Here is a 22,815-nt window from a genome sequence, read left to right on the forward strand (position 1 = left end):
AGGGCACAAAACGTGGGGTCACAGAGACCTGGGTTTGCTTCCTGGCTGTGTGATACCACGACTGGGTCGCTTTGTGGCTCAAATGCATGTCTGCTTCTTCCTTTCTCTCTCTCAAAACCTTAGAGATATAATAAAAGCTTTGAGATATAATTCACATATCATAAAACTCACGCATTTAAAATATGCATTTAACTGGGTCTTAGTATGTTCACAGAATTGTGCAGCTATCATGACAATCTAATTTTATTTTTTAAATGATTGGGTTTATTTATTTGTCTGCACTGGGTCTTAGTTGAGCAAGAGGGATCTTCAGTCTGTGCTGTGGCATGCGAACTCTTAGTTGCAGCCTGCGGGATCTAGTTCCCTTGACCAGGGATCAAACCTGGGCCCCCTGCACTGGGAGCGCAGAGTCTAGGCCGCTGGACCACCAGGGAAGTCCCATGCCAGTTTGATTTTAGAACATTTTCATTCCCCCTAAAGAGACCCTGTGCTTTTTCTTAGCCACTCCCCATTCCCATTACCCAGCCTAGCCCCAGGGAACCACTGATCTACCTCCTATAAATTTAAGTCTTGATTTCTTCATCAGTGTTTGGCAGGGGGCAGGTTGGATTTCAGTGTCTTCCATAGAGTGTCTGCTTAGCGAGGTGATGGGTGAGAAGATGCGAGACTGGGGAAGGCAGAGAGCTAAGTGCTGTCTAAAATCTCAGGAGTGAGATGGTTATGGGATGTGAATGGTTGGGTTTGCTGGGGGTGGCCTGGCGAGTGGTTTGGGAAGATTCTAAATGAGAGGAAAAGATGGAGCCAGTGAAGGTGAGGAGCAGCGGGGAAGAGTGAGACAAAGCAATTTCAGGCTGGAGAACTCTGGTGGAAAAACAATGCCATGTAACAGAGGTTTTGATAAAGGTCGCAGTGCGGTGTCTGATGTAAACACCTTCCCCCTCCTCCTGAGATCTTCATAAAAGGAAACAGCCCCCAACTTGCCCTGTGGAGTTTGGTTTGCTTTGGGGGAGACAGGACGGAAGGCTGAGTCCTCCTCCAGGTGCTGTGGGACCAGGGCAGAGGCTGGCCATGTGGGCTCTGCCTTGACTGGGCACAGGGGGCCAGCCGTGCCTCTCACCACCCCATGCACAGGGCCAGTCGTGAGGATGGAGTGATTTATCATAGGAAGAAGGCCCACAGCCCACTACCAGCGTCAGTGTCTGCAGGCAGCCTGGCCGTCGGCAGCAGCCAGGAGACCCCTGTGATGGCCTCGTGTCCTGCTTTCCTTCCAGAGCCCAACGTCTTCGTCATCTTCAGCCATGGACTGCAGGGCTGCCTGGAGGCCCAGGGTGGGCAAGTCCGAGTCTCTCCAGCCTGCAATGCCAGCCTTCCTGCCCAGCGCTGGAAGTGGGTCTCCCGAAACCGGCTCTTCAACCTGGGCACCATGCAGTGCTTGGGCACAGGCTGGCCGGGCACCAACACCACCGCCTCCCTGGGCATGTATGAGTGTGACCGTGAGGCACTGAGTCTTCGCTGGAACTGTCGCACCCTGGGCGACCAGCTGTCCCTGCTCCTGGGGGGCCGTGTCAGCAACACATCCAAGGCTGGCAGCCCTGAGCGCGGTGACCAGACCCGCAGCGGCCAGTGGCGCATCTATGGCAGCGATGAGGACCTGTGTGCGCGGCCCTACTATGGTGAGAGGCTACCCCTGGTGTCAGGGGCCTGGAGCCACGAGGGACAGATGCGGGGGAGACAAAACCTTGGCCTCCACAGGCCTCTGGCAGTCAGCTCTTTCATCGTCATGGGAAGCATTTGGGGATCATGGAGAAAATGAACTTCAGAGCATTTATTTGCCTTAAAAAACTTACAAAACCTGATACACTCTTGTAAAGACCTCAGTCAGTTCAAAAGTGTATAACGTACAACTGAAAGAGAAACCCCTTTTCTCCCAGGCCCACTCTTCAAGGGGACCCCAGGGTCACCGTCCACAGGTGTCTCCATCCCCCTTTTGCACGGGTGAATGGGGACTGGAGTCACCCTGTGAGAAGCCTTTCCTGGTGGGCAGCTCCATCCTGGAGGCCCTTTCCCAGGATACCTCCTAGAGTGCCCAGATGGAACTTGGCATGTGAGGCAGCTGAATTTTGGACAGGTGTTAGGGGCCCTAGGGGACCCCCTTTCCCAGCCCGATGGGATGAGCAGCGGGACCTCTCCCAGGCTCCTGGGCTGACCCAAGGGCAGAGGCAGCCTTCCGGCCACTGTCTGGCATCGCTGCCCCCTCCCTCTCTCTGCTGACCCCTGCCCACCCCGGCTCCCGAGGCCGTAGGGGATTTTCCCTGAGGGATGAGCGGGCTGGGCAGCCTCTGGGGTCCAGATGCCAAGGGCCTGGCTCCCCTCTCCTGCAGAGGTCTACACCATCCAGGGCAACTCCCACGGGAAGCCGTGCACCATCCCCTTCAAATATGACAACCAGTGGTTCCATGGCTGCACCAGCACTGGCCGCGAGGATGGGCACCTGTGGTGCGCCACCACCCAGGACTACGGCAAGGACGAGCGCTGGGGCTTCTGCCCCATCAAGGGTGAGGGCCAGTGGGTGGGGTGGCAGGAGGTCGGCCCTGGGGTGGGGAGTGCAGCAGGTGTGGGCGGTGGAACTTTCCAGACTCGAGCGAGAAGTGCCCCCACCCCCCACCTCCATAGGGTCTCTGCATATTCCTTGAGGGACCTCCCCTTGGACCCCGCAGAGCGGGCTGGGGCGGGACCCACACCTGGCTGTCATGGTGGCAGGTAACGACTGCGAGACCTTCTGGGACAAGGACCAGCTGACCGACAGCTGCTATCAGTTCAACTTCCAGTCCACGCTGTCCTGGAGGGAGGCCTGGGCCAGCTGCGAGCAGCAGGGGGCAGACCTGCTGAGCATCACGGAGATCCACGAGCAGACCTACATCAATGGTGAGGCGGGGGCAGGGGGCAGTGGGCAGGACCCCAAGACCTGTCCCCACCTTGAAGGGTGGCCCTGAGCCCTTTCTGCTGCTGCTGGAGGGCAGGATGCAGTTGGTGGGGCAGCGAGTGGAGGACTGGGGTTAGGATGACCCCCCCCACCTCACTGTCGCCCTCTTGTGGTCAGGGCTCCTCACTGGCTACAGCTCCACACTGTGGATTGGCCTTAACGACCTGGACACCAGTGGAGGCTGGCAGTGGTCAGACAACTCGCCTCTCAAGTACCTCAACTGGGAGAGTGGTGAGGCGCCGGGTTTGGGGTGCAGGGTGGCCTGGGGATCCCACAGGCACTTGGTCTCCTAGGTACTCCTTCCCTGGTACCCTACTCTAGACCAGCAGATTTCCACCCACTCCAGATTGGGTGCCAGTGGTCCGTGCAGCACGTTGTCTGAATTAGGAATGATGCCCTTTCCTGGCGGCACTTGGCCTAGAAGGTGGACTGGATTTCATCCCCATGCAACCCTTCAGCTACGGGCACTGGGGCCCTCAGCAGGCCTGGCCAGGGAGGGTGGGCATGGTTGGCCCAGGCAGAAGGTCGTGGACCACGTGAGCCCCGGGGAGGAGGCAAGAGAGCCGAAGCACAGCGCTGGGCATCTGAGCGGGCTCAGGCTTCCAGGGAAGCGTGAGGCTCAGGGGAGGGCTCCCGGGCCAGGGGGTGAGTTCCTCTCCCCTGGGGCGCTGGCGCCCTGCGCTCCCCACAGATCAGCCGGACAACCCGAGTGAGGAGAACTGCGGGGTGATCCGCACGGAGTCGTCCGGTGGCTGGCAGAACCGCGACTGCAGCATCGCGCTGCCCTACGTCTGCAAGAAGAAACCCAACGCCACGGCCGCCGAGCCCCCGCCTCCCGGTGAGTGGAGTGGACGTGGGTGGTGGGGGGCTCCTCAGGCCACAGCCACTGCCCACCCACCCTCACAGCACAGGGGGCTCGGATCCTCCCTCTTCTTAAATGGTTCTGCTGAAATCTGAACAAATTGAAATGTGCTATTCATTCATTCTGGGACATTTGTTGGGAACTGTATTAAATGCTTCACGACCCATCCTGTCCTCCTGGTTGTCGCAGTCTGCCGCAGGTGATGGACATGTCAACCCACAAACGGAATATCCCGAGTTGTTGTAAAAAATAGAATATATATTAGAGAGCTTTGAGAGGAAATTGATCAAGCTCCTGAGAGCTAAGGAGGGTTTCCAGGAAGTGACATTGCATTTGGGCCTTTCAAGTGAAGTATAAGTTTAAAAAGCCATAAAGAGGTTTGGGGAAAGGGCATGACTGGCAGAGGGAAGGGCAGGTGCAAAGGCATGGAGGCCTGGAAGGTCACAGCAGCTCTCAGGTCGGCGAGGATTGCACCCTGAAGGTTAGAGTACAGATAGCCACTACTTAAAAGTGTGGTCCCAGGATGTCCCTGGTGGTCCAGTGGTTAAGAATCCAATTCAGGGGATGTGGGTTCAATCCCTGGTCTGGGAACTAAGATCCCATATGCTGCAGAGCAGCTAGTGTGTTACATCCACAGCTAGACAGAAGCCAGAATGCTGCAACTGAGACCCAACACAGCCATAAATAAATAAATATTAAAAAAAAAAAAAGCGTGGTCCCTGTCCCAGCTGCCACTATGAAGGCCATGGTGCTGCGCATCACCCAGGCCAGCATCACAGTTGGAGGAGAGCAGATAGGCGCCATCAGATGGGTCATCGGCGTGTTGCTGGGTATTTCCCTGGAACTGGAGCACGTGGTCCAGAAGATCTTAAACCTGTGTGTGTTTGAGGATGAGAGAGGGAAGCACTGGTCGAAGAGCATGATGTACAAGCAATAGGATGTGCTGTGCCAGTCCTCTCTGCAGTGCGTCCTCAAGGGCAACAAGCCCGACTTCCACCTGGCCATGCCCACAGGGCAGGCTGAGGCCTTTTACAAGGGCTTCCTGGAGCCGCTGTACAAGGCGGAGAGGCCAGAGCTCATCAAAGGTGGCAAGTTCAGCGCCTGCCTGGAAGTCCACATTCAGAACGACGGGCCTGTGACCATGGAACTGGAATCTCCGGCCCCTGGTGCTGTTGCCTCTGATCCAGAACACCTGTCAAAGCTTGAAAAGCAACAACAGAGGACAGAAAAAGCCAGAGCCAAAGGGCCTTCCGGATCAAGCAAGAAGAGAAGTGCTCCCCGCAAGGAAGACCACAAAGCCGGCAGCGGGGCAGAGGGGGACATGTCCTCTGAGCGGGAGCCCGTAGGTGGGCCAGGCGCAGTGCATTATCATTGAGCAGAACTGGATCCTGAAAAATTCATGAAAGATGCTAGACACCTACACTACTTTAAGAATTTGGAACCGAATCCTGAAAAGGAAGATGGAAATAAAAAACTGGGAACCTACAAAAACAAAAAACCACCAAAGGAGTGCTACCGTTTTCTGCTGCTGCTGTGGTTTAACAGAGGAGATGGGTGCTGCCAGCGTGGACAAGGCACCCCACCCAAAGGGCAGCAAGGGACACACCCAAGGGTTCCCTCGGGGAGCCGTGGTGGTTCCCCTGATTCTCTGCTTGCTTTTGGAACAGGCTGACCCAACATCACTTGTCATCGAATCCTCCTTTTACACTATGGTGTATTTCTAAGTGTCTGTGATGGGTCCCAAATGCATTCACGCTGTCCATGTTTTTCCAGAACAGTCGTCCATAATAATATATTATGTGAGAACGTAAAAAAAAGTGTGGTCCCTGGACCAACAGCACCTTCCCAAGTGATGTTGTAAGTGCTTATTAGAAATGCAGACTCTCAGGTGCCTCGCCCCTCCTCCCCCCAATTACTTGAACTAGAACCTGCATTTCACAAGATCTTAGTGACTGGTGTGGAGTTTGAGAAGTACTGGCTTAGAGGGCACGGGGACATGAACAGTTCAGAAGGGCAGGTTGCAGCCAGTCCCTAAAGGATTTTGGCTTCCCGATGAAATTCAGGTGGGGCCAGGTAGGCTGTGGGAGCCTTTGCAGGCTTTTAAGGCAGGGAGTGTCTTGCTCACATTTGTGATTCACCGAGGTAGCTTTAGGGGCAGGGCGCTGAGTTGGGGTGTGGCCTTCATCCAGCAGCTTAGTCTCAGAGGTGCCGATTGAGGGTAGGTAAACTCATATCCCCTGCAGGGTTGCTGAAAGGCTGGAGACCTGGCCTGGCTCAGAGGAGCATCTCCATGGGCTGGAGTGGCTCCTGCAGGAGTCCAGTCCCCATGGGGTGAAGAGGGGATTTATATAAAGAAATACAGCAAGACAAAACAAAAATTCACAAAACTCAGAAAGTGGAGAACTTACAGAGCAGACTTTTGCTTCTGACCATTAAAGTGTTGCCAAAGGTTGATTTGGGGCCATTGGCCACTGTTCTTTCCCCTCATCCCCTAGGGGATCAGGAGCAAAGGTTTAAAACATTGGTGCCAACATCAAGGGCACCTCACCTCCCCCTGGGGGTGGACACGGGGGAGCCTGGGGCAGGCAAAGAAAGGAGGGTCACAGGGCTGGTGTGGGCAGGCCTTGCCCACATGGTCCCCTTTGGGCCTGGCCCCTCACCGAGTCCTCTGTACCCTGGATCTGCCCAGCATGGCTGCTGTGGGGAGCCCTCCCCTGGGGCCTCATGAACTTGCAAATATGTCTCTAGCCTTGGATTTCCTCTTTCATCCCAGCCCACATCTCTCTGTGTGAGGCATATTTTCTTTTTTCCTTTTGGCTGCACTGCATGGCACGTGGGACCTTAGTTTTCCAGTCTGGGATGGCATCCGCGCCCCCTGCAGTGGAGGCACAGGCTCTTAACCACTGGACCGTCAGGGAAGTCCCAGGGTGTTATTTTCTAAGCAGTTTCTTGGGTGGGTCCTGCCTTCCAGCACTTATCACTCGAAGCATGTCATTTCAGAGGCAGGCACCATCGGGCCCTGAAGCATCCACGTTTCCTGAGCTTCCTCCCTCCCACTAAACTCTTCTGTCCAGGTGGCAGCCTCGGGTCTTAGCCCAGCTGCTGACAAGAGATGATTGACAGGTCTTGAGCCACTGAGGGAGCCCGCTTAGGCTCTCAGCCCTCCCCACTTTGCCGGGTCTGCCAGAGACAGTATGGCCAGTCCTTGGAGCATCTCCCAGGGTGGAGTGTATCCCAGTGGGATGATGCTTCAAGTGGGTACATGTTTTCTTGCCCAGCCAGGCAGAATCCTGCCCGAACCCAATGTTGTAGGTGGTTTGATGAAGTCCTGTTTTCTCTTGCCAAGGCCCAAGTGAGAGCTTGTTTGCATCAGGTGCCCTGGGACCCCAATCCCTAGAGGGTGAACTTGAAATGCACGGAGATGGGGGTGAGGAGGGGCCTAAGACCGGTCGGTTTCTCAGCCCTAGGGTTCAGGGAGAGGAAAAGGGGTGGTGGAGGGAATGAGAGGAAGAATTTCAACCAGCAGATGCCTGCCGGGCAGCAGTGACTTCATGAGCTGCTGACTTGGGAGGGGGGTGCATTTCCCACCTGCTTCATCCTGGACTGATGTGGCCTGCTCCATAGGTGTTCTTTTCTTTCTTCTTCTTTTTTTTTTTTAATATTTATTTATTTGGCTGCGCCGGATCTTAGTTGTGACAGGTGGGACCTTCAATCTTTGTTGTGGCATATGGTTTTTTTTTTTTTTTTAGTTGCAGCACACAGGATCTTTAGCTGTGGCATGCAAACTCTTAGTTGCAACAGGTGGGATCTAGTTCCCTGACCAGGGAATGAACCCAGGCTCCCCTGCACTGGGAGCATGGAGTCTCAGCCACCAGACCACCAGGGAAGTCCCCAGAGATGTCCTTTGAGACAGTGTCGGCTGTGTCATTTATGAAGTGAGGTGGACATGAGCTAAGCTGGAATCTTACAGCAGGAAGCCCCATTTTACAGAGGAGGAAACTGAGGTTCCTGGGGCAGTTCTGTTCTGAGTCCCCATCCATCTTTCCCTCTGAGAGCCCCAGCTGGAGGGGCCATCCTATCTTGAGTGGAATCTGCCACCATCTCCCAGGGCTCCAGCTGCCCTGAGGGTTTTGTCTTTTCAACATCCTTCAGTATTCAGACCTGGCTTGGTGGGAAGAGTGGATCTAAGACACATTTGGGGAGGAGGTGGACTTCAAGGCCCTGTCTGCGTTGACACCCAGGGGGTCTGAGCCCATGCTGGGCGTCTCGGCCCCTGAACAGCGGCCTCTCTGGTCTCCGCAGATGTGTGGGCCAACGTGAAGGTGGAGTGTGAGCCCAGCTGGCAGCCCTTCCAGGGCCACTGCTACCGCCTGCAGGCTGAGAAGCGCAGCTGGCAGGAGTCCAAGAAGATGTGTCTGCGGGGTGGGGGCGACTTGCTCAGCATCCACAGCATGGCGGAGCTGGAGTTCATCACCAAGCAGATCAAGCAGGGTGAGGGGCTGCCTCCCCAACGCCCGTCCTGGGGGCTCAGGCACTGTCCTCGCCTCCCCTGCCAGTGGAGAAGGCCGACCTCCTGATGTCCCCTCTCCCCTGCCGCACCCCCCCAGAGGTGGAGGAGCTGTGGATTGGTCTCAACGACCTAAAACTGCAGATGAATTTTGAGTGGTCCGACGGGAGCCTCGTGAGCTTCACCCATTGGCACCCCTTTGAGCCCAACAACTTCCGAGACAGCCTGGAGGACTGTGTCACCATCTGGGGGCCGGTAAGAACCTCTCTCCTCACAGGGCCCCCAGACCCCGCCTCCCGGTGCCACCGCAGCTGAGGGGTGTCCCGTTATTGGCTCCTGCTTGTGACCCCACCCCCTCGCCTCTCGGAATCCCTCCTCCCCATTTGTCTCCTTCCCGTCCGCGTGGAGAGATTGCCAGGGTTTGACTCTCCTCTCCACTTCCAACTAGCTGGGTCATCTTGGGCAAGTTACTTAATGTCTCTGTGCCTCGTTTTCCTTAGCTGAGTTTCCTTAGCCTCAGTTTTCCCAGCTGTCAGTGGAACTCTAAAGGTGCCATCCTCAGAGGGTCTTCATGAGGATTAAAGGAGTTCAGTGAAACCTTTGGACGTTTGTCTCCCGGCGATCATCTTGATCTCCTGCGGGCTGCACTTCCCCGCCAGCAGGTGGCGTCAGAACCCACATTATGGGGACAAGCTCCCCAGGCAGGGCTGCTCCCTGCCAGCCCTACCCCAGGGCAGGGTCCTGTCCTCTCAAGAAATGGTGGCGTTGTGACTGTCTGCCATGGCTGTGGTTCAGACAGTGTGGGCGGATGAAGGAATTGATACAGGGTTTCAAGCAGAGGTAAGTCTGTTCCTTAAAAGACAAAACCGTAGGACAGACTACCGACCTCAGAGACGGAGAGGACATTCTGCCTTGAGATACAGCCAACAGTGCCAGGGACCCCAGAGGCGTCTGGCTTAGAGGATGCTGTTTTAGGAAATGGCTACTTACTCCAGTATCCTTGCCTGAGAAATCCCGTGGACAGAGGAGCCTGGCGGGCTATAGTCCATGCGGTCACAAAAAGTCGGATACAATTGAGAACGCGTGCTTTTATTGAGCATCTGCTAAATACTGCACATTTTCCTGGGGGCTGAGACACACAGACACCTCTGCCCTCCGGATGGCACTCAAGGCAGGCAAAAACTGCTGGCTGGATGCACTCAGCACAGAAGCACCAAAGCTGTTAGGAGGGGCTGAACTAAGTTCCTCTTCAGCTCCATCAACGAGGGGAGGGTCTGGGCACACAGTCTCTGCTTGCCCTGGATCTGCGAGTACTGACTGGACACCTTGCCAAACTGGGAATCTCATCTGTCTTAGCCAGCTTGTCCTTGGTGTTTATGACGTGAGCTAATTTAAATGAGCACCTTTTTTGCTCATTTTGACAGTGCTATTTGCACTATTTTGACAGTGCTTGTCAAAGTTTGGAGGCATCTGCACAGCTACTCTGTGCTCACATCAGCCTAGTGAGGCTTATGGCACTAATCCTGCACGCCCCCACCCATTTTCCACCATGGAGCACAGAGAGGTCAAGCTTCTTGCTTGGAGTCACACAGCAAGTCAGAGGCAGGGCCAGGTTTGGGAGGTTTGGGGGAGAGAGACTGACACTGCCCCTCACCCTGTGTCCCTAGGAAGGTCGCTGGAACGACAGTCCCTGTAACCAGTCCCTGCCGTCCATTTGCAAGAAGGCAGGCCAGCTGAGCCAGGGGGCTGCCGAGGAGGACCACGGCTGCCGGAAGGTGAGGGTGCTTCTGGAGCTGCCCCGGATGGGGCCAGCCAGAGGGGCTCCCGGGGGCAGGAGGGCAGGAGGAATCCGCAGCCTCCTGTGGTATCCTCCCTTTTTCCTGCCCTCCAAACTGCTCCATCCAGAAGGAGTGATACAGGATGAGGTGGGGTGGGGGTAGAAAGCTGTTGGGAGGAAGTGGAGCTCCCCACTCCACCCCAGCCCTGAGTCCCCTCTCCATGGAAAGCTGCAGAGAACTCGGAGGTGGGGGTAGGCGGGCCCCCCACTCCCACCCCCAAGTCTGGTCCAGTCATCACCTGTGTGGAGGCTGCTGGGGACCACCTAGGTCTCCTCTGTGTACCCTCGCTCTCCCCCAGCCCCCGCTTTCCCACCCATCTTTGCTGGCACACACACCAGCCACAGACACAGTGTTTGCTTGTCCTTCTCCTGGGGTGGGGGTGGGGGAACCAGGCCACTCTGGTCACCCTCCCTGTGAATGAGTCGGGGAGACAGGGTGTGAGTGAGGGTGAGGGCGAGGGATTGACCCGTTTCCCTCCTTCAGTCCCACGCCTACCCCCCTCCCTGTCCCGACAGGCAGGGATGTGAGCAGTGTGGAGCGTGTGGGCAGGCTGCTCATAAAGGCCACTTTGTGGTGTCTGGGCCCCTGGCGGCTCCCTCTGCCGAAGCCACGTTCCTCCTGCCGGCCCCTCACTGCCAGTCTGGTTCCTCACTCTATCTTCCTTTGGATCAAGCCGCCTTATCACACCCACCCCCCTGCACCCCAAACTCTCCCCTAGGGGAGAGCAGGAAATGCCTGCAGGCATGAGCTCTAGTGGGGAGGAAGGGAGAGCACACGGGACCGGGCTGAAGAGTGTGGGGGCCAGCGTGGTTAGGGGCTGGCCGGGGCTCTGACCAGGCTGGGTGAAGCAGAGGGGCTACTACTAACTGTCCCGTGCCAGGGCCGGCCTGGAGTGGGTGGGGGATTGTTGAGCTGCCATGGTTAACACCCCAGGAGAGCCAGGGGTCTTAGCACAGTCCTGCTGGAATATGGGGGTCTGTGCCTCTCCCCCCATACACACATATACATACACATGTAAACACACCTATATGAAAAGGAAGAGAAAGTGTTAGTTACTCAGTCACGTCCAACACTTTGTGACCCATGGACTGTAGCCTGCCAGGCTCCTCTGTCCATGGAATTCTCCAGGCGAGAATACTGGAGTGGGTTGCCATTCCTTTCTCCAGGGAATCTTCCCAACCTAGGAATTGATCCCAGGTCTCCTTCATTGCAGGCAGATTCTTTATTGTCCGAGCCACCAGGGAAGCCCCCCAAACACACACATATACATACATACATATACATACATACATAAACACACATATCCACACACACACAATACACACACACACACACTTCCCTGATGGCTCGGTGGTAAAGAATATCCGCCTGCCAATGCAAGAGATGTGGGTTTGATCCCTGAGTTGGGAAGATCCCCTGGACTAGGAAATGGCAACCTACTCCAGTATTCTTGCCTGGAAAATCCCATGGAGAGAGGAGCCTGGTGGGCTACAGTCCATAGGTTCGCAAAGAGTCGGGCATGACTCAGAGACTAAACATCAATGACACATACACACGTACACACACATACTCATATACACATACATGCGCATATGCATAAATACGACTAAACACATACACCTACACATACATAAACACACATATACACACACCAGCTTGTTCTGAACTGGCTCCTGCCCAGGGGGCTGCCCCACTCTCCCCACCTCACCTCTCTCCCGGGCTCCAGCCCCCGCCCCCGCCCCAGGTATCCCCCTCAAAGGCCTGCTGGAGGCGAAGACCCTGGTAGGCACCTGGGGTCATTTTAGGAGGAGCAGGGCTGTGGCGGGGATGGATGCAGTCTCTGTGGTGTGGGTTCAGGCCTGGGCTCCACCTGTACAGTCTGTATAAAATCAAGCCATGTAATGTCTCAGAGCCTCAGGTCCTTGTCTGCAGGGGCGGAGAGGCCCTCAGGGCGACCCAAGGGGCCATGGGTTGGTGGGGTAAAGCCTCCCTGGTCTCCTGGGGTGGGTTGGGGGGGCTGTTGCGAGCCAGCCGTGAAGGACGGGCAGTCTACTGTAACTTTGCTGCCCCTCACTGAGGGCTTGTTCTCCGCCCCCACCGCCCTCAGGCGGGCACTGCCTCCATTCCATTACTCCAGCTTCTCCAGGCCCCTGAGAATCAACCAGCCCCCTCCACTTGCTGGCCGCTCTCCCAGCTTTTCAGCTCTCATTTCCCAGCCAGCTGGCAGTTTTCCCAATACGTCTCTTGGTTCAAATACCCGGGAGAGGAGTCCAGTGGGCCACTCATCTTTCTTGGCCAGGCCACAGGCCGGGTGACTGGCTGCCTCCCTTGGGCCACGCTTCCACTCTGGACCTGGCAGCTGTGGGTGATGGTAGGCGGGGCAGTGTGGCGTGGCACAGTGCAGACAGCACAGGAAGAGCCGGCTCTGGTGTCAAACCAGCCCCCTCAGTCCTGTGCTCAAGCCTGCAGAAAATTCAGTGGTGCCACTGCTGGCATCCCCACCCCAGGATTTATCAGTGAGAGAGAAGAAGCCCTCCCCCAGACACCCCCTTTTCTGCCCACTCTCTTGAGCCAGGGTTGGACGTGGCACAGCCCCTCCTGCTACTGGCTGGGAGAGGACCAGGTGACCTACAGTGAGGCCCGGCGCCTGTGTACCGACCACGGCTCTCAGCTGGTCACCATCACCAACAGGTATGAGAGGGGGACCAGTCCACCCCTATGTCCTGGTCGAATGCGGTCCCTCCACCAGAAGGGCCAGCAACCTGCCATCAAGTCCAGAGGGACTTGAGCATTGAGTCCCTCTGAGCTTCAACTATCTCCAGGGCCTTTTTCTAATATTATCATAAGAATGACTCTTGTTTATTAGGCGACCCCAGCATGGGGCAGTTCCTGGGCCGGGGCAGAAACAGGCCTCTATGTGGGCTGGATGCCCCAAAGAGGCCTTGAAAAGTGAAAGTCAGTCTCACAGTCTTGTCCGACTCTTTGCCATCCCGTGGACTGTAGCCCGCCAGGCTCCTCTGTGCTTGGCATTCTCCAGGCAAGAGTTGGCTCGTGTCTGATTTTTCTCTCAGCAAGGCGTGGAGATGCAGACAGCAGCGGGGGTCAGCTGTGTCAGCTGCAGCTTCCCCAGGGGTCCCCACTTCCCTGAGCAAGTTTCCGATCGGCTGCAGCACCCAGGCTCCCTGAGCAGGCCGTCTGGCCTGGGGCCCCCGGAGCTGTGGGGGTTGAGCTGCCTGCCTTGACCAGCCTCTCTCCCGCAGGTTCGAGCAGGCCTTTGTCAGCAGCCTCATCTACAACTGGGATGGCGAGTACTTCTGGACGGCCCTGCAGGACCTCAACTTCACCGGTTCCTTCCGCTGGCTCAGCGGGGACGAGGTCATGTACACCCACTGGAACCGGGACCAGCCTGGTGAGCCCCTCACTCAGCCCCCTTCTCAGCGGTGCCTTGGTGAAGCCGGGAGGGCCATGGTGGATCACCCCTGCCACGACCGAGACCTAGGGCTTCATAGGAGACAGCATTCATAGAGTGTGGTAATATGGATAGAAGGATGGCCTCCAGAGCTGAAATGCCTGGCTCAGGTCCTGACTTTGCAGTTTATTAGCTGTCCATCTTTGAGCCTCAGTTTCCTCATCTGTCCAATGGGGATAATGGTTCTTTCCTCACGGGGCTGACATGCGGCTTGCATGGGTTAATATATGTAAAGCCCTTGGAATAGTGGGCATAGAACAAGTGCTTCCTATTATGCTATTTCACATTTATTATCTTAAAAAAAATTTTTTTTATAAATCTTTTATTTTTTTATTTTTTTGGCTGTGCTGGGTCTTCCTCGCGGGCTCAGTGGTTGCAGTACACATTCCCGACAGCATGTGGAATCTTAGTTCTCCAACCAGGGACCGATCCCATATCCCTTTGGAAGGAAGATTCTTAACCGCGAATCCACTGTTATCTTTTTTAAGGAAGTCCCCTGTTATCTTTTTTAAGCCTTTTCAAAGATGGAGTAGATGATGAAACAGGCTCAGAGAGGTTAAGCAACTTGCCTAAGATCTCACAGGAGCCAACACAGAGTGAGGCTTCTGCCTCCATTTCCTTCTTGCTCTCTCCAGCCCTGCCACCCCCAACCCCACAGCACATGTCCCTGCAGAGATGGCCAAGCTAGCTCCCCATGCGGGGGCCATGGAGGTGCCCCTCGGGGATGTGAGGCAGGGCTCAGTGTGTGGGTCCCCTCCTCCCTCCTCCAGGGTACAGCCGTGGGGGCTGCGTGGCCCTGGCCACAGGCAGTGCCATGGGGCTGTGGGAGGTGAAGAACTGCACATCGTTCCGGGCTCGCTACATCTGCCGCCAGAGCCTGGGCACGCCCGTGACGCCTGAGCTGCCTGGGCCAGACCCCACGCCCAGCCTCACCGGCGCCTGTCCGCAGGGCTGGGTCTCAGATCCCAAACTCCGGCACTGCTATAAGGTAGGCAGCCTGTGGGCCTCGGGGTGGGGGGAGAGAAACAAGAGCAGAGAGACAGCATCCCTGGCGGGGTGGGTGGTCCCGGTGGGACCCAGCCATGATCCGAGCAGGTGGGCCCTAGAGAAACTTCTCCCCTTAGGTCCTTTCTGTTGAAACTCTTGTCAGTGTCCTCTGAGGCCTGGTGCACAGCAGGTGCTCAGTAAACAATTGAGGAATTGAAAAACCCACAGAGACCATCAGTTTTAGAGACGCTCAGATGGGGCCAGGCTGGCAGCTCTTTAGAATTGCCCCGGGAGCGTGATTTATATGTGACCCCTTATATGTGGAATCTAAAATGTGACAGAGATGAACCTTTCTATGACACAGAAACAAAATCACAGATGTAGAGAAGAGACTGGTGGTTGCCAAGGGAAGGGGGTTGGCAGAGAAATGGAGTAGGAGGTTTGGGTTAGCAGATATAAGCTTTTATATATATAATAAGTAAAGAACAAGATCCTACTGTATAGCACAGAACTATATTCAATATTCTATGATAAATCATAATGGAAAAGAATATTAAAAAAGAATCTGTATATATTTATGGGCTTCCCAGGTAACACTAGTGGTAAAGAACCTGCCTGCCACTGCAGGAAACATAATGAGACTCGAGTTCAATCCCTGGGTCAGGAAGATCCCCTGGAGGAGGGCATGGCAACCTACTCCAGTATTCTTGCCTGGAGAATCCCATGGACAGAGGAGCCTGGTGGGCTACAGTCCATAGAGTTGCAAAGAATAGGACATGACAAGCGATTTAGCCCGCACACATATATATATATTTATAATTGAATCACATTGCTGTACAGCAGTAATTAACATAACATTGTAAATCAATGTTTTAAACCAAAGTACAGAAGTACTTCGGTTTAAAAAAATTTAAAAATCTTCCAGGCTGTCACTATAGAGATGGGGATTCAGTGGGCTGTGGTGGGGCCTGGTGATCTGTGTTTTTAAACCTGGCTGGGTTTGGGAGCCACTGAGGTAGTCCAGGGTCTTTTATTATAGAAAGATACTGAAATCCAGGGAGCAGAGGGACTTGCCCACAGCAAACTGTGGCTCTGCTGGGATAAGAGCCCTGATTGCCCCACTCGTCACTGGGACCATCTCTGGGAGGTGCCTGTGCCAGTTTTCCTCCCCAGGGGCTTCCTCTCTGATGAGCAGGGCTGTCTTAACTAGCCTCGACACCCTGTCCACTGAAGCCCCAGCCCCCTCTCCACACAAGTCATGGAGGGCAAGTGTCCCGTGGGGAGGTGGGCCGGGGGACAGCTTGGACTCTGCCCCTGCAGGTGTTCAGCTCGGAGCGGCTGCAGGATAAGAAGACCTGGGTCCAGGCCCAGGGGGCCTGCCAGGAGCTGGGGGCCCAGCTGCTGAGCCTGGCCAGCTACGAAGAGGAGCACTTTGTGGCCAACATGCTCAACAAGATCTTCGGGTACTGAGCTTAAGGCGCTGGCCCATGTGCACGTGTGTGGGGCTCTTGGTTTTGCTGGACACAGGGCAGTGGGCAGGGGGAAGGGGACCCCAGCGAGGTTTGCCCGAGGCTTGGAATGACCTGTGTGTCTGCTGCTAGTGCCAGGCCTGCCCTGTCCCCACTTAAGTAACCCTGGTCTCGCTGGAGTCGGAGACCCTGTGTTGCTCATGTGAGCCAACAGCACCCTCTCGGACTCTCAGATCACACAAACCTAACCCTAACCCTTAGGGGCTTCCCTGGTGGCTCAGCAGTAAAGAATCCACCTTCAGTGCAGTAGACACAGGAGATGCAGGTTCAATCCCTGGATCGGAAAGATTCCCCTGGAGAAGAGAATGGCAACTCACTCCAGTATTCTTGCATGGGAAATCCCAAGGACAGAGGATCCTGGTGGACTATAGTCCATGGGGTCACAAAGAATCGGACGCGACTGACTGAGCACACATACAACCCTAATCTTTACCATCTTTCCTTCTCCTTGGCAAAATCTATAAGCTTATCCAAGTGAGTGCCCCTTCCTGTAACCCACACTTCTCAATAAACAGCTTTTCCTGAGAGACAGGACGAGAAAGGCTGCAAAAGTGAGCATTTACCCATGGGGGTTCCCCCCAGAACCCTGTCTCTGTCTCGTGGGTTCCTATGACACACAACCCCATCATCCCTTAGCCTTGGGAAACATCCAAATGGATCCAGGTTTCCAGATCTTAATTCCAGGGACGTCTCCTCCCAGCAAACAGCACAATGACATTATTTGACTAGTGATTATTAGAGCCCATGTTGATCGCTTCTCGCTGTGTGCCAGAGGCTGCAGTAAACATTGAACCCACATTCAATGCTCTCCTCAACCCTACAAAGTAGACATTATCCCTTGTGGGCTGATCAAGAGGTTGGGTTATTTGCCCAAGGTCACAGAGCTAGCTGGTCCAGGGATGACCTAGGACTGGAGTCGAGGTGTGTTTGAGTCCATGGCCCCAGGTCTATGCACTGCCCCTGTCTATTTCCTAAAGTGGAAGTCTGCAGACTTGCTGGAGGGGCACACCCTACCCAAAGGGCAGCAGTGGAAGGGGCCAGGCCACATCTGCCCTCAGTCAGTGAGCGGGGTGCCCGGCCCAGCTGGCCCAGTTCTCTCTGGGGAGAAGACATTTTACGGTGGGCTCAACAGTGTTTTCAGTGTGAACCCCAGATGGAGAGGCTCCAGGCCCCCGGGACTGCCCGAGTCACAACTGCAAGGATTCCCCTACAACTCTGACCCTCCCCATGCCTTCTGTCTCCACCCCTGGGTTGTGCTGAAGTGAATCAGAGCCCGAGATCCACGAGCAGCACTGGTTCTGGATCGGCCTGAACCGTCGAGACCCCGGAGCCGGGCAGAGCTGGCGCTGGAGTGATGGACTTGGGGTAAGAGGGCCTGGAGGAAGCGGGGCGGATGGACGGGATGTGGGCGTGGCCTTTTGGAGTGGGCGTGGCCTTTCGAAGGTGCACGAGGTTCAGTAGAGGCAGGGCCTATGGCAAGGAGAGGGTGGTGGGGGTGCCTAGCCCAGGTTGGGGCGCGGGGTGGGGGGTCGCAGCTTATGCCAGGCCTCTCGTTGGTCTGCTCTGGGGTTGGGGGTAGCCTGTGCCTGAGGCCCCTCTCCCCCTCTGACGTCACCAGTTCTCTTACCACAATTTCGACCGGAGCCGGCACGACGATGATGACATCCGCAGCTGCACGGTGCTCGACTTGGCCTCCCTGCAGTGGGTGGCTATGCAGTGCGAGACGCAGCTGGACTGGATCTGCAAGATCCCTCGAGGTTGGTGGGGCGGCGCTGCCCGACCGGGCAAGGGATGACGGGCGGCAGGGCCCGGGGTCCAAGGAAGGGTCTCCCTTCTCTGCAGCGTGTCTGTCCCTGTTGTCCCCGTAGGCACGGACGTGCGGGAGCCTGACGTCAGCCCGCAAGGTGAGGTTTCCTGTCCATCCCACACCCCCTGGCAGCCGGCCAGGGAAGGGCTTGACCAGGACAGAAGGGAAGGGGGTTAAGGGTTTGAGCCGAGGGAAAAGGGGATCGGGGCACATTACTGGTCCAGGTCAGATGGGCTCGCAGGCCCGCCTGCCCTGGCTGCCCTGAACCCGCCTTGTCCTCCTTGGGCGGGGTGGGCAGGCAGCCGAAGCCTGGACTCCACCCACATGCTGCCCCTGCAGGCCGGCGGGAATGGCTGCGTTTCCAGGAGGCTGAGTATAAGTTCTTCGAGCACCACTCCACGTGGGCGCAGGCGCAGCGCATCTGCACGTGGTTCCAGGCTGAACTGGTCTCAGTGCACAGCCAGGCCGAGCTGGACTTCCTGGGGCACAACTTGCAGAAGGTGGGCATGCCAGCAAGCAGGGAGGGCAGCCCGGGAGCCAGGGAAAAGGCCCTGCCAATCCTCACCTGCCTGCCCGGCTTCCCCAGTTCTCTCGGGGCCAGGAGCAGCACTGGTGGATCGGCCTGCACACCTCAGAGAGCGACGGGCGCTTCAGGTGGGAGTCCTGGCCGGGCGGTGGGTGTGGCTGGGCAGCGGGGCGCATGCGTGGATGGCTAGCAGGGACTCGGGCTGGAAATGAGAGGCAGCATCGCACACAAGAGACAAGATTTGGTTTTGAATCCGGTTCTGCCCATTGCGGGCTGTGTGGCCTTGAGCAAGTGACTTAACCTTTCTGGGCCTCTCTTGGTTTTCTCACCAGAAAATGAAACAACGAGGCCTGCCTGGTAGGGTTGTCCTTAGGACTAAAAATAAGGTGTCTGAATCCTTGGTGCTGCATCCAGCTCATTGTTCACTCACTCGGTCGTGTCTGACTCTTTGGGACCCCATAGACGGCAGCCCACCAGGCTCCCCCGTCCCTGGGATTCTCCAGGCAAGAACACTGGAGTGGGCTGCCATTTCCTTCTCCAATGCATGAAAGTGAAAAGTGAAAGTGAAGTCGCTCAGTCGTGTCCGACTCTTCAGGACCCCATGGACTGCAGCCTACCAGGCTCCTCTGTCCATGGGCACTAAATAACAGCAATTCGTATTATGCTGGGGTCACTCATGAAAAAGGTCCACTGAAGACGTGGGCAAGAACACATGATGGTCCAGAGGGGCCTCTTCATGCTCAGGGCTCACCTACCAGAAAGACCAGAGAGCACATGAGTGTCTGAGCACAGCGTTGCCACTGGACTCCTGCTCTGGGATCCTTAGACTTCTTTTCTAGTTAGAGAAATGGAAGGCACTGGGTCCTTGGACTCCTGCTGCAGTGAGCTCAGTAGCCTCGCTCTTCAGTCTGTGGCCCTGAGCCCCTAGACTTGGGCCCTGGTCTCTGCCCCCTCGCTTCTGCATTCAGGGGAGGTCTAACCTGGTGCCCTGTACTGGGATCACTCCTGCTTGTGCCATTGCAGGTGGACAGATGGTTCCATTATAAACTTCATCTCCTGGGCCCCCGGCAAACCTCGGCCCATCGGCAAGGACAAGAAGTGCGTGTACATGATGGCCAGCCGAGGTGAGGGCAGGGTAGGGCAGAGAGGGTGCAGAAGCCGAGGGGAGGGTTGGTGTTCAGGGCAGCGAGGTGAGCCCAGGCAGGGGCCTCAGTCTCTTCTCATTCTGTCTGTTCGCCCAACCCAAAAAGGATTGGATCCAGAGAGGGGCAGGCCGGTGCCTGTCCAGCAGCCGCAGAGCACTTGAGTTCAGAGCTGGACACAGGACCCGAGCCCCAGCCCCGCCTCCTCTCAGGGCGTGAGGCCAGGTGCTGGCAGCCCAGCCCCACACTCAGAGTGACTGCTCTTCACTTTTCACAGAGGACTGGGGGGACCAGAGGTGCACAACAGCCTTGCCTTACATCTGCAAGCGGCGCAACAGCACCAGAGAGCAGCAGCCCCCAGACCCGCCGCCCACAGGGGGCTGCCCCTCTGGCTGGAGCCAGTTCCTCAACAAGGTAGGGAGTAGGGAGGGGGCCCGAGGGGAAGGCTGAGCTTCAGGAGTCCTGGCCCTCTGGCAACCTCAGAGTCATGGCCTCTGGCCTGAACCTACCACCCTCTCCCCTGCTCAGCCCCAGGACCAGGGCTAGACCCCTCGGACACTAACTCAGCGTAGTGACACCTTCCAGTTCATAAAGTAATAAGGTTGCCCATATTGTTTGGTGAGTTTTCTAGATCCTTGGTCACCAAACATCTTGATAATGAACTCTTATTAAAAACAAAATGTTGAACATACAAAATATATATGTGTGCCTTACATATGTGTGCAAAAGTAAATATATGTATTTACTTCCATATTGGGACTTCCCTGGTGGCTCAGACGGTAAAAGCATCTGCCTACAATGAGGGAGACCCGGGTCCAATCCCTGGGATGGGAAGGTCTCCTGGAGAAGGAAATGGCACCCCACTCCAGTATTCTTGCCTGGAAAATCCCATGGATGGAGAAGCCTGGTAGGCTGTAGTCCAGGGGGTCGCAAAGAGTCGGACACAACTGAGCGACTTCACTTTCACTTTCCATATTAATGTGACTGATGTCATATATAATAAAATATGTACAAGAACAAAACAATCCAAAGCCTGAGCTAAAGATTTTAAATGGACGTGAGTCTGAGTGAACTCCGGGGGTTGGTGATGGACAGGGAGGCCTGGCGAGCTGTGATTCATGGGGTTGCAAAGAGTCGGACACGACTGAGCGACTGAACTGAACTGAAATGAAAGATTTTAAAACAGTATTTTTAGGTTTTCAAAAATTTTCCTTTTAATGGTATGAAAAACATTTTGTGCTCAGTCTTCAATTGATCAATTATAATAATTATTACTATTTTAAATAATTTTGATAAGAGCAAAGTGATCACATATGCTTCATTATTTTTATTTATTAATTTTTAATTTCTTTATTTTTGGCTGCACTGGGTCCTCCTTCGCAGGACCTTTGCAGGCTTTCTCTAATTGTGGCGAGTTGGGGCTATTCTTCGTTGTAGTCCACGGGCTTAGTTACTCTGTGGCATGTGGGATATTCCCCGACCAGGGATAGAACCTGTGTCCCCTGCATTGGCAGGCAGATTCTTAACCACTGGACCACCAGGGAAGTCCCTATACTTTATTAAAAAATCTAGGTCTGACACTGATTCAGACTTCACAGGTCTTGTTTGGAGTTCAAATTATTTTAGAACATGGATTGAATGGTTGTTGTAGATGAAAAGATTGCCTTACAAAGACAAATAGATGAAGAAAGTTCATCCATCATTGGCTGGGCTTTCTAAGTCCTTCTCTCCATTTTTCGGTCCTTCTGCCAGTTAAATGCCAATTAAATTTTTCAGTCCTTCTGCCGATTTTTGTTTAAAAACTAGCTCATCAATTTTTGCATTTAAATGAATCTGCCTTATAAACTACTGAGAAGAACTGATTGAGAGGGTTTAAAAAAAGTCTCTGGAAGATTTTTTTAAAAACAACATTTAGAAGATTCTCTTTCCAACTATTTTGAGTGTACAGCTAGGAGAGTTTGAGGCAATCAAGAGAATCAGGATGGATGTGCCTCTAAACATGTTTTCAAAATGTTCCTTCTAGAGTGTGAGTTTCTTTCCAAGAGTGGTTAGTGACCCATGGGCTGATTCATCCAACCTGATTAGACCTTCATTGTTTTTATCTAGCGGCTGAAAGAGCTTATCCCAGGAAGCAAAGTGTGCTATTTCCTTGTGGTTTTCCCTGGCATCCTTAGTATGAGCTTTGAATCATGCCTTCTTTGCCGGACACTGTAAGACTGCTTAACTGAGTTGTGAGGATTAGATTAGTTAACACTAGATAACATAATCCATAAATCTTTGTCATGCGCTGGAGTGCAGCCAGCTCATAGTGTCATGGAGCTCTCACTGTCTTCAGATTATTCAAGCAAATAATACACCTTTTCTGCCTTAAAGAAAACAAAAAGAGTAAGATGTATTATTTATATTTTGAAACAAAAAAAACTAAAACTCATCTATACTCTCCAGAGATAACCACTATCCATATTTGTTACTCCACTTTCTGACTTTTCCCCCGTAATTGAGATCATACTAAATAGCACAATTTTGTAGCCAACCTTTTTTTCCTCAGTGTTGTATTTTGAGTATTTCTCCATGTCATTGAATTGCTCCAAAAGCTTATTCTTATGGCTTCTTCCACCTAATCTAAAACAATATATTTCATATATGTAACCGGTCCCTTTCTTAATTTGTCAGCATCATTGTAATGATACCAATAATTCTGTTGAAGGCCTTTGAAGTATATGAAGCCAAGAACCAGACAGACCTTGTCCCCAGGCGTGGCCCAGGGGTTGCTGTCATAGGTAGTGCAGCATTTGGTGGCCCAGAGAAATCTTCCCACTTTAAAATTCCTCAGGGGTGGGCAAGTGTATGTGAATCTGCCATGCCAGGTCGGGAGGGTATCAGAACCTTGGTCAAGGAGACCCAGATGTCCTGGTTCTCCTGTTTTTCTCTCCCAGCCCCCAAAGCCTCCCCAGGGCCTGGCGCTGAGGGGTCGGAGTTCCTGGGTGTGGGGGCCAGGGAGGTGGAGCTGGGTGTCACGCCTCCCCCCTCCGCCCCACAGTGTTTCAGAATCCAAGGCCAGGACCCCCAGGACCGGGTGAAGTGGTCAGAGGCACAGTTCTCCTGTGAACAGCAAGAGGCCCAACTGGTCACCATTGCAAACCCCTTAGAGCAAGGTAGGGTCAG

At 54.7% G+C, this 22,815-nt stretch overlaps 1 protein-coding gene and 1 pseudogene across 2 annotated transcripts in view; both read left to right on the plus strand.

Moving 5' to 3' along the window:
• The window catches only part of MRC2 (mannose receptor C-type 2), a 59,742-nt gene that overhangs the window by 32,056 nt on the left and 4,871 nt on the right, over nucleotides 1-22,815 (plus strand). For both annotated transcript variants that reach the window (XM_070773723.1, XM_070773722.1), the window contains exons 2-21: nucleotides 1,272-1,673; nucleotides 2,382-2,555; nucleotides 2,761-2,925; nucleotides 3,101-3,214; nucleotides 3,675-3,821; nucleotides 8,148-8,336; nucleotides 8,453-8,607; nucleotides 10,020-10,127; nucleotides 12,766-12,881; nucleotides 13,451-13,599; nucleotides 14,430-14,647; nucleotides 15,967-16,109; nucleotides 17,438-17,540; nucleotides 17,794-17,932; nucleotides 18,044-18,079; nucleotides 18,322-18,482; nucleotides 18,569-18,636; nucleotides 19,532-19,632; nucleotides 19,928-20,064; nucleotides 22,691-22,805. In XM_070773723.1, the coding sequence (XP_070629824.1) occupies nucleotides 1,272-1,673; nucleotides 2,382-2,555; nucleotides 2,761-2,925; nucleotides 3,101-3,214; nucleotides 3,675-3,821; nucleotides 8,148-8,336; nucleotides 8,453-8,607; nucleotides 10,020-10,127; nucleotides 12,766-12,881; nucleotides 13,451-13,599; nucleotides 14,430-14,647; nucleotides 15,967-16,109; nucleotides 17,438-17,540; nucleotides 17,794-17,932; nucleotides 18,044-18,079; nucleotides 18,322-18,482; nucleotides 18,569-18,636; nucleotides 19,532-19,632; nucleotides 19,928-20,064; nucleotides 22,691-22,805 (2,940 nt within the window). The remainder of the gene's footprint in view (nucleotides 1-1,271; nucleotides 1,674-2,381; nucleotides 2,556-2,760; nucleotides 2,926-3,100; nucleotides 3,215-3,674; nucleotides 3,822-8,147; nucleotides 8,337-8,452; nucleotides 8,608-10,019; nucleotides 10,128-12,765; nucleotides 12,882-13,450; nucleotides 13,600-14,429; nucleotides 14,648-15,966; nucleotides 16,110-17,437; nucleotides 17,541-17,793; nucleotides 17,933-18,043; nucleotides 18,080-18,321; nucleotides 18,483-18,568; nucleotides 18,637-19,531; nucleotides 19,633-19,927; nucleotides 20,065-22,690; nucleotides 22,806-22,815) is intronic.
• On the plus strand, nucleotides 3,830-6,868 carry LOC139177596 (D-aminoacyl-tRNA deacylase 1 pseudogene; annotated as a pseudogene).

This window comes from Bos indicus, chromosome 19, assembly GCF_029378745.1.
Source record: "Bos indicus isolate NIAB-ARS_2022 breed Sahiwal x Tharparkar chromosome 19, NIAB-ARS_B.indTharparkar_mat_pri_1.0, whole genome shotgun sequence".
Classification (NCBI taxonomy): Eukaryota; Metazoa; Chordata; class Mammalia; order Artiodactyla; family Bovidae; genus Bos; species Bos indicus.